The sequence below is a fragment of the Cicer arietinum genome, chromosome 4 (genome assembly GCF_000331145.2).
Source record: "Cicer arietinum cultivar CDC Frontier isolate Library 1 chromosome 4, Cicar.CDCFrontier_v2.0, whole genome shotgun sequence".
Taxonomy (NCBI): domain Eukaryota; kingdom Viridiplantae; phylum Streptophyta; class Magnoliopsida; order Fabales; family Fabaceae; genus Cicer; species Cicer arietinum.
Genome location: NC_021163.2, coordinates 61,100,373 through 61,112,278, shown reverse-complemented (window position 1 = coordinate 61,112,278; position 11,906 = coordinate 61,100,373). Strand labels below are relative to the sequence as shown.

The 11,906-nt window shown below is 30.4% G+C and overlaps 1 protein-coding gene across 1 annotated transcript; it reads left to right on the top strand.

Annotated features, from left to right (window-relative positions):
* The first annotated feature begins 9,635 nt into the window (after positions 1-9,635).
* Positions 9,636-11,677, top strand: LOC101491352 (protein ALP1-like). Its single transcript, XM_004498789.4, has one exon. The coding sequence runs from the start codon at positions 9,771-9,773 to the stop codon at positions 11,400-11,402; it is 1,632 nt and encodes a 543-aa protein (XP_004498846.1). The 5' UTR covers positions 9,636-9,770; the 3' UTR covers positions 11,403-11,677.
* Positions 11,678-11,906: the final 229 nt, after the last annotated feature.

The window sequence follows — 11,906 nt, the reverse complement described above, 5'->3', positions numbered from 1 at the left end:
CATAAAGTCTGCACACATAACAGAAAAACATGTACTCAAGGCTGACATACTGACACAAATCATAGAGTACAATGCTAGCTCATCACAAACCAAAAGATCAATCTTGGATCGATCTTTTGATGCAGTTGATCAATCTTGTTTTTGGCAGAATTTATCCAACAACTCTTTCATGACAGCTGGTCCCTTTCCAACGGCCGCATGAGCTGTCTTAAGCCTTCTTGGAGTCTATAAATGCAGCTGCAAGTTGAAGAACAAAACACAACAATCAGCACCAAGCAAAAGATCAATCTTTTTGATCATACTCAAGTGTCTCAAAATCTTTCTTATAGTTTGTTGTTTGTTTTAATCTTTGTGTTGTAATCATTTACAACTGAGGTCTATTTACAGAATATATTTCTCAAACAAGAGTTGAGCAATACTAAGATTCTAAATAGTCTCAAATCCATCACTTTGTAACTCAAGGTTGTTTTGTCAAATCTTGAGTAAATTGCAAAAATAATTTCATGTTTTGAAAGGTAACTTATTAAAGTCTTTCCAAAACAGTAAGGTAGAACTGAAGAAATCCTTTCTAGGTAGAAGGGTAGGAATTGTGTAAAGATCAAGATTGATCCATGAAAACCAAGAACGATCTTGGTTTGAACACTTAGTGAAAAATCTCACGGTTGTGAGGACTGGACGTAACCCGGATTGGGTGAACCAGGATATATCCTTGTGTGATCTCTCTATCTCTATCTCTATTTATTTTTATGCTTTACAATCATATTTTATATTGATAAAATTGATATTGTTGTTTCAACAAAACCAAGATCGATCTTCATCACTGCCAAGATCAATCTTGGATTGAGATCTTATTTTTAAAACAAAATTTTTAAAAGGGACAATTATAATTCAAACCCCCTTCCTTATAATTGATATTTTTTTACCTTCAGAAAGAACGCAGTTCAAATTGACCATCACACGCCGCCGCCGTCTGGCCTGGCTTGGGCCTTGGACTTTCGTAGTTGAGGTTAGGATAATTTAAAATAGAGAATCTATTAGAACACGGAATAGTTCTTATCTGAGAAACATAGTCATGATCAATAGTATTATTAGGAGAAGAAGCAAACAAAGATTAGAAATTGGAGTTAGATTGAAAAGGAAAGGTATGCTCGTCAAATTTGACATTTCTTGAAAGAAAAACTATACCATTAGATGATAAACACAAGTATCCTTTGTGATTATAACTATTAACTAATAAACACACATTGTTTATATTTAAAATTGAACTTATGTCTATTATATGGTCTTAAGTAAGGATAACAAGCACATTCAAAAGTTTTAAGAGCATGATAATTAGATTTACGATGAAAAAACATGTCTAAGAGGGGTAGAATTATTAATGTTTGGGGAAGGCAATCTATTAGCCATCTTAGACTTAGTCACCTCTTCTCTCTAAGTTAGTTAGGAACTACCTTACTGCTCATTACTTTCTATATTTGATCCTCTATAATCCATTACAATTGTTATCATTCAATGCAATTCAATTCAATCAATCAAATTACCATTATTTTTCTAGTTTATACAAGTTATTAAATAATAGATAACACTTCATTTCACAATGATAATTCTATCAATTTAAATAGTTATTGTCAACAATTAATTATTAATTTTATTATAATGAAGAGTTGAACTCGTGACTTCTTGATCACTCTAACTCCCTCAAATAACTTTTCTTATTAATAATTAATTATTGGTATATTTTGTACTACCAAAAATGTAAAATAAAATAGAAGTATAATATTTTGCGAAGTAATATATACATAGTATTAATTAAAAGTTGTAATTAGAAAAATAATTAATATTATATTGAAATTTAAAACCAAATTAATTTTGAAGTAACTTTTTTTATCAAAGTTGTACTCATTTTGAAAATACTTTTATTAAATTATTATTATTATGAAGTATTAATGATGTATTTACTATTATCATAAATACAAAGTAGAATATATTGTCTCGAAAATTATGTACATAGTATTAATTAAAGTGTACTATTGAAAAATCGATAAAAATCAATATTGTTAAATTGAATATTATATTTCGAATTTAAATTTAAAATCTCAATTTATGCGAGTTTCTTTATCATTTCCTCGATGGATAAAAAAAAACATATATACTAATAAATAAAAAATTACTATTGCATTAAAAATTAAAAGAGTTATTATTTGAGACAACTTTTATACAAATAGTTCGAATATGGTAGGAATTTTATTTTATAATTTTTTTTTAAACTTTATTTTCTCGATAAAATTTCCATGTTAATATTAAGATTTTTTAGATATCTGTTTTTTTTTTTTTTAAAGTTCACTTTTTGTATTAACCTTTCTTAATTCTATTAAAAAAATGAAAAGCGATATTTCTTTTTATTTTTTTATTTAATTCTCTTCTACGAAAGATAATTTTATTTGAGGAGTGTCAAATACAAAATGTCAATCATTAATGGAGATTCGGATTTGAATTCATTGTGTTGTAGAAATCACAACGTTTCAACGATGGCTAAAATTAATTTTGTAAATTCAATAATAAATTAGTATAAAAATCACATTTAGACTAAAATAATATTAATAATATTTTTAAGTTAAAATCCATTTTGAATGCATAATCAATTTTATTTAACAACATCTAAACATGACAAAATAAATTTTACGAACTCTAAAATATACTTTAACCTCTTTAAAATTAAAATCAAACATCTTTAATCTATTCCACATAAATCAACATTGTTGGCATCATAAGTTAAAACATACATTAGAGTTGTTAACAATGATAATCTAACATAAATATAGAAGAGGAAGAAGAGAAGGAACCCTTGGCTAGGGTTTCATAAACAAATGAACCAAACTTGAGTGTAATAAGATTACAATATTTATATATACAAGAGAATAGAAAAGTCTAAAATACCCTTACTAATATATAATAATATTATCTAATATCTCCCCTCAAACTCATGATGCATTAACATGAAACATCGAGAGTTTGTCAACCAAAAAACGGAAACGTTTAATGGAATGTATCTTTGTGAATAAATCAACAATCTGGAAGGAATATGAGACAAATGGTAGAGTAATGGTTTCATGCTGAAGATGATGACGAGTAAGATGACAAACAATCTCAATGTGTTTGGCGAGTTCATGAAAGACCGAGTTATGAGCAATTTAAATAGCACTCTTGTTATCATAGTGCATTGGAGTTTGCTCAAAAAAAGAGATTCTCATATCAGATAGAAACCAACGCAACCAAATTATTTCAGAAGTAGTGGATGTCATAGTACGATACTCAGCTTCTGTAGAAGAGCGAGAGAAAATGTCTTATTTCTTACTCTTCCAAGAAATAAAAAAAGTCTCCAAGAAAGATATAGAATAGTGTAGTGGACTTACGATTTGTGGTGTCACCAGCCCAATCAGCATCAAAATAAGCATATAACTCCAATGAAGACGACAACGAAAAGAGAAGACTCTGAAATTGAGTTCCTTGTAGATAACGAAGAATACGAAGAACAATTTTCTAATGTATTGTAGTCGAAGAGACCACAAATTGTTTGACAATATGAACAACATAAGCAATATCAAGTCTGGTAATCGTAAGATACACCAATCTGTCAACCAAAGTACGGTACAAAGTGGGATCTGGTAAAGGAACACCATCTGAGGGAGCATATTTCACATTCAACTCAAGAGGAGTATCTGCTGCTCTATTATCAGAAATACGAGTCTGTTCAAGAATGTTGACAATATACTTGGATTGAGAAAGAAGTTAGCCTTTAGGAGAGTAGGCAACTCCAATCCCTAAGAAATAGCGAATAGTTCCTAGGTCTTTCATCTCAAACTGCTTGATTAACTGTAATTTTAACTCATTGGTTCCACTAACATCATCACATGTAATAATCATATCATCAACATACAAAGAAAGCATAATGCGACCATAAGAGGTAGACTTTATAAACAGTGAAAAATCATGTTCACTAAAGCGAAAACCAAGAGAAGTGATCATAGTAGAGAATTTCTCAAACTAAGCTTGAGGAGCTTGTTTATGACCGTATAGAGCTTTTTAAAATTACACACTTCCCCTTGACTATGAGAAACCCCATGTGGAGGGACCATATAGACTTCTTCATGAAGCTCACCATTTTAAAATGCATTTTTGACATCCATTTGAGAAATATGTCATTGACGAATGGATGCAACTGCAATAAGAGTATGGATAGTGGTCATCTTGGTGATAGGGGCAAAAATTTCTTCATAATCCATACCATATTGTTAAGAGAATCTCTTAGCAACAAGACATTCTTTATAGCGCTTAACCAACCCATAGACTTAGTTTTGATCTTGTATATCCAACGAGACCCAATAACATGCTTTCTAGGAGGAAGAGCTATTAATTCTCAAGTATTTGTTTTGTGCAATTCAGATAGTTCTTCTGCCATAGCCTTCTGCCAAAGAGGATCAAGAATAGCCTCTTTATAGGAAGAGGGCTCAAAAAAATTGTGAATAGAGGTTAAGAAAGAAACAAATTAAGTTGAATAAGTGGAATGGACAAAATCAGGTAACTGAGTAGACTTACAGTGACAAGTGGGATAACGAAGAGGTGGAGACGGAGGATCAACAATTGCACGAGGTGGTTAAACAGCCAGGGGGCAAGGGGGATGTCATCATGAGAAGTAGTAGTATATGTCCTGCAATTCTCAACATTACAATCACTAGAAGCATTATGATTAGAATCAAACGGATCAATATGAGTTAGTTTTGAACTCTTAATAATATGAGAATAAGAGGAAACAAAGTAAAAAGGGACGTGCTCAAGAAAAACAACATTGCAAGAAACATATAGTTTTCTTGCATGAGGATCATAACAACGATAACCCTTTTGACCATCCCCATAACCAAGAAAAACACACATGGCAGACCGAGAAGACAATTTATTGCGCTCTACTTGTGGACGAAGAACAAAACAAGTAGAACCAAGAACTTTCAGAGAATAGCAATCAAGGATAAAAGCATACAATTTTTCAAAGAGAGACAAACCTGATATAACAGACGATGGAGTTCTATTAATAGCATGAACAACAGTAAGAATTGATTTCCCCTAAAACTCACTGGGAACCGAAGCAAACAACAAAAGATAACGAACAATCTCAATAATATGACGATGTTTCCTTTCAACAACTTCATTTTGTTGAGGAGTATCAGTAGAATATGACTAGTGGAGGGTGCCATCATAAGCAAGTAATTCAGAGAATTTATTAGAGGTATATTCACCACCTAAATCATAGCGAAAACACTTTATAATAACATTGTGTTGAGTCTTGACCATGGCACGAAACATATGATAAATGTTAAAAAATTCAGATCGATTTTTCGTAAGATAAACCCAACAAAAACAAGTGTAATCATCAATAAACGAAACATAATATCTAGATCCACCTTTGGTGAGCATCGGTGATGAACCCCAAATATCAAAGTGAAATAAATCAAAAGACACATATGAAACTGAAACACTTTTACTAAATGGTAAAACTGAAAATTTAGCAAATTTACAGCCACAACAATCTGAAATATCACTGGTTTGTAACTTTCCTAAAGCTCCACTTGAAGCCAAATATTTTAATCTAGAAGCAGAAACATGTCCAAGGCGAGAATGCCATAAATAAAAACTAGAAGACGAAAAATTCAAGCGAAAACTAGATAATAAGTCAGTAGTAGTTGTTGATGCTGCAATATCTGGGACTCGCAGGTCATCCAAAACATAAAGTCCCCCTTGTCTATGACATGTCCCAATCAGCCTCTTGGAATGTGGATCATGCACACAACAAGAAGTGGAAGAAAATATAACTGAATAACCGAAATCACATATTTGACTAATAGAAGCAAGACTCAAAGTGAGATTATGAATATAATAAACATCAGAAAGAGACAAGTTAGGTGTAGAGACAGAACCAATGTCTGCTAATGGCATATGAGTACCATCCGTTGTCATAACCGACACAAACGAGGCATGATTCACATACACAAAAGATTTATCATCATATATCATATGGTGAGATGCTCCAGAATCAATAATCCATATGGAATGAGATATACCTGACATACTAGAGGGGTTCAAACCTTTAGAATAGGTGGCAGACATGACATGTGATTGAGTGGTAAGAAATTTTTGAAGTTGTTCTGCAATATCATATATTTGGGAAGCAGTCTCAAATGAGTATACATAACCAGAACTAGAGTCAATGGTAGGAGGAGCAGAAGCAACAATATTGGACGCTGACCCCTTAAAATTCTTCTTATGTGCTCTCCTCAATTTCGGACAATGTGCTTCCAATAACCTTTTTCTTTGCAAAATGAGCGGACAATATGCTTTTCCTTTTTGAACAGGAGCAACATAAATAGATGGAGGATTTGGGATAATTCCCTTATCTGACACACCAAAATGAGTCTTAAGTCTGATTTCTACTGCCAACAATTCACTAACTACTGATTCAACATTAGGAAGAGGGGAACGGTGCAAAATATCCCCACGAAGGCCCTCAAAATCATCACGAAGATCCATCAAAAACCAAACCAAACGTTGCTCATATCTCTGATCAATGTACGCTTAGACAGATTTCAACTCAGTTGATTCCATAAGAGTCAAATGATCCCACAAATTAGTCATTGCTGAGTAAAATTTTTGAATGGTCATATTGTTCTGCTTAAGAGCCCGAATATCACTTTCCAACTGATAACGTTTGGCAAAGTTAGACTGAACATACAAACGTTTCAAGTGATCCAAATCTCTTTAGCAATATCATATTTTGCTAGTTGCACTCCTATAGACAACTCAACAGAATTATCAATCCAAGTAATAATTTTTGAATTACTAACATTCCATGTTTTCAGATCTTTTGCATATTTAGCTTCATCCTTTTTATTTGTAGGCTTAACAGAAGTTCCATCAACATAACCCCATATATCTTTTCCAATCAAATTTTTTTTCATCACATAACTCCAATAAGAGTAATTTTGTCCATTGAGGTGGACACTAATAACTTGAAGAGAATAATTCTTAGCACCAACCATAACAAATAATGATAAGAAAATACGACAAATACAAGTATTGAAACAAAATAAATTAGGGATAACCTATCAATAGAAGAATCAGAAAAGAACCAAACAAAATTGTGCCGGAGACAGAAGAGCAGAACCACGCCAGAAACAGAATAGCAGAATCGCATTGAAGACCGAAGAACAGAATCACACCGGAAACAGAGGGATAGAATCGCGCTGAAAAATGGAGGAAGCAAATCGATACCGGCCGTAAAACGGGTCAGAAACGGAGGAAACAAATCGGTATTGGCTGCAAAACGAGTCGCACAAAAATTTCAACATCATTTTACAATAGATCCCAAAATCAACTAAAACTCTTTGATATCATGTTAATAATGATAATCTAACATAAACATAGAAGAGAAAAAAGAGAATGAACATTTAGCTAGGGTTTCATAAACAAATTAATCAAACTTGAATTTAATAGGATTACAATATGTATATATATAAGAGAATAAAAAAATCTAAAATATTCTTACTAATATATAATAATATTATCTAATAAGAGTATCAAATATCTTCACCTTATTTATAGAAAAAATATAAAAAATAATCCACTTGCGAAATTTAAGCAAGAATCATAAAGAAATATTTGCATAATCATAATTCTAAATAATTTGTATTTAAATACGCACATAATTATTTAATTATTTCTTTTTAATTTATAATTTTATTATAATTTTGTGTGTCTAAATATTGTGCGTAAGACTTTTCGTAATCAAGTTGCGAAAATTCCAAGTCTGTCTCCGTGTCCCATACCTGACATTAATACAGTAAAATCCAATATAGCTAGAAAATGCCAAACCTAAAGCGTGTTCACACTACCACCACTATTTGCTCACCGTCTTATCTTATCATACTATTTTTTTAACTGAATTAATTTCATATATTAATTATTCACTTGTACTATATCAATTTCGACATAGAGAAATCAGAAACGATTCTTTTTTTTTTTAGTTGCGTGAGAAATGATTCTTGAACATTAAAAGTGTTGTTTGGTAAGGAAAAGGAAAGTGAGAGGAAAGAAAAAGAATTCTATTATAATTTTTTAATTATTTGATTGAAGAGAAAATAAAAGGAAATAAATATAATATATATTTTTTATTTAATTGTATAAAAAGTAAGAGGAAATAAAGTAGTATAATATTAAAATGACAAAAATAATTCAAAATGTAGAGTGGCAAATAAAAGTAAGGATATGATTGAAAAAAGTTAAAAAGTTACTCATTTATTTTTACTTATATAGAAAAAGAATTTTTATGAGACACACTTTATATTTTTGTATCGTCTATTATGATTTATGGATATCAAATAATAGAAAATACTTTGAAATGTATATTTTTCAACCTTTACGATACTACCCTTACATTCCCCTTATTATTTCAAACTCAATGTAAAAGACAAAATATTCAAATGAAAAATTAAAATTAATACTAAATGTTTAAAATATAAATTTTAATAAAAAAATTGTTAAGCGAATATAATTAAGTATTCTTTTCATATATATATATATATATATATATATATAATAAATAAATAAAAGTCAAACATTAAATTCATGACCACTTGTTTGATGTGTCTAGAAAACTCTTATTACATTAGAATCAATTACATGTTATCAATTACATGTTGATGTATATTTAATATATTTACTTATACTTTTATAATCATTCTACTAATTAATATAAAATATCATGAATAAATGACAAAAAAAATCACTATTTATTTACATTAAGTCATTGGTAAAAGTAAAATAGCATTTTTGTTAGTTACCGGTTGAATATGTAAACTAAAAAATAAATTTTAATATTACACGAAACATCACCTGAATAACTAAGTTTATATATATATATAATCCAATTGGTTGGCTATGTAGGAAAGAAAAATGTGTATATAAAATTAATACTTAATAATAAAAGGTCTATCTTTATTATACTTAATTTATTACTAATTTTAATATGGTACTATATTTTGTACAAATAGTTTTTGAGCATAATTTCATACTCTTCAAAAAATTAACATCTTAATAAAAAAACATAGTTGAGTTAATAAAACTGAGTTCGAACTTAAAACAATTATCAAATTTAAAGAGATTTAAATCTTTTTATCTAAATATTTTTATATATTTATTTTTCTCTTTTAATTTTGATTTGAACATAGTCGTTAATTTCATGGAAAAAAAAAAGAAGGAATAAAAGAACCATGACTTTGAGTTATACTCTATTTTTACGAAAAAAAAAAAAAAAAAAAAAAAAAAGAATCATTACCGGTGACAGTCTTTTATGATCTGTCAATTAAACAAAGAGAAAGAAAAATACAAACCAAAGGTCCCAAATCCCTATCACATTCACATACATTGAATTTAAGTTAATTAATTAATCGAAGACTTTGTTTTCGCAATATTTATTTCATGCCTCATTTCCTTTTTTTTTTTTTTTTTTTTAATGTTTTCCTAAAAAAATTCAATCTACGCGTTCACACCACACTTTTGTGTTCACACACAACACATCTTTTCCTTAAAAAAACATCATCAAAACTCAAACACCAACAAAAAAAAAACACAGAAACAAAGTTTGTGTTTTCTGTCTTTCTGATTTTCCTCTGTATAGCAACAGTTCCAATTTCGTTACCCTTTTGAATAAATTTCAAGTCTTTATGAAACTCCCAACTTTTGCAGACCCAGAATCACTTTCTTACGTTTACACTTTACTTCAAAATTCGTTTGACCAAATGAATGATCCAAACAACAATAACAGTGCAAATTCAACTAATACCAGAAAAAGACGAAGAAAAAATGAAGATGTTGGTGATGGTGATGATGAAGGTGAAGGTCATGGCTCAATCAATAATGAACAAGGTGGAAGCAAAATCAAGAAGAATACGAAGGAAGAATTAAAGGGTATTCTCACATCAATTCTCTTACTTGATGAACAAGAGAAACAAGAATTTGAAAACAACAATAAAGTTTTAGAGGATGAGAAATTTTGTTTGGAGACAAATCATAAGAAGAAAACAAAAGCTATGGTTGATTATTATACAAATCTTGATGATTCTTATAGTCAAGTTGAAGAATCAGAGAGAGTTAGGAGAAAAAAAACAAGAAACATGTCAAGTTCTGTTGCTATTGCTGCTACAACTTTTAGTGACGGTATAGAAGAAACAAATAGTGAAAGTGTTGTTAATAATATGAAGAACAATGATAATAGTAGTGGTAAATCTGGTTCACAGAGAAGGCTTTGGGTGAAGGATCGTTCAGGAGCATGGTGGGATGAATGTAACAAAGATGATTTTCCTGAAAATGAGTTTAGGAAAGCATTTAGAATGGGAAAATCAACTTTTGATTTGATTTGTGAGGAATTGAATTCAGCAATTGTGAAAGAAGACACAACTTTGAGGAATGCAATACCAGTTAGACAAAGGGTTGCTGTTTGTCTATGGAGATTAGCGACCGGTGATCCTTTAAGGATCGTTTCGAAGCGATTCGGTTTAGGTATATCAACTTGTCATAAACTTGTTCTTGAGGTTTGTACTGCTATTAAAACTGTTCTTATGCCTAAGTATCTTCAATGGCCTAATGAGGTTAATTTAAGGAAAATTAAAGGTGAGTTTGAGTCAATTTCAGGTATTCCTAATGTTGTAGGTTCTATGTATACATCACATGTTCCTATCATAGCTCCTAAGATTAGTGTTGCTGCTTATTTTAATAAGAGACATACTGAGAGGAATCAAAAGACTTCTTATTCAATTACTGTTCAAGGTGTTGTTGATCCGAATGGTGTGTTTACTGATGTTTGTATCGGTTGGCCTGGTTCAATGCCTGATGATCAAGTGTTGGAAAAATCAGCACTTTTTCAAAGGGCTAATGGAGGGCTTCTTAAAGGTGTTTGGATTGTTGGAAGTTCAAGTTATCCTTTGATGGATTGGGTTTTGGTGCCTTATAATCAACAAAATTTAACTTGGACACAACATGGTTTTAATGAGAAGATTGGTGAGATTCAAAAAGTTGCTAAAGATGCATTTGGTAGGTTGAAAGGGAGATGGTGTTGTTTGCAGAAAAGGACTGAGGTTAAGCTTCAAGATTTGCCTGTTGTGCTTGGTGCTTGTTGTGTTTTGCATAATATTTGTGAGATGAAAGGTGAGAAAATGGAGGATGAACTTAAGGTTGATGTTCTTGATGATGAAATGGTTCCTGAGGTTGGTTTGAGATCAGTTAATTCATTGAAGGCTAGAGATGCTATTGCTCATAATCTTTTGCATCATGGTTTAGCAGGCACTTCTTTTCTTTGATGACATTAATTTGTTGTATTTTTATCATTATTATTATGTTTATGCTTCTTGAGAACTTCATTATTCTTTTCCTTTTTTATTTTACATAAGGTTGAAGTCATTTATCACATTGTTTGTTGAAGTGGCTTTGTATAAGATGTATAAGCCTCTTTAACAAATATATGTTTGATGAAGTTACTTATGGTTTAGATCTAAACTTGTAACCCAACTATATACATTTTTATAGCCAAATAAGAGATTGATTAATAAAATTACAAAAACATTCTTTTCGAACATTTCTATTCTTATATCTTGAGTAAGCATCATATTTACTTATAAGTGGACAAACACTCATTTTTCCCGTCTCAGTTGCGATCTCTTAAATTTTAAAGGTATGTCTTTCATGATCATTTCTTGAATATATAAATATGTTATAACTTATATCTATTATCATCGTTAATATTCCATCAACCTAGCATAACTTAAACTTGTATTTTGAACCATAGTATTTAAAGTCAATTTGTA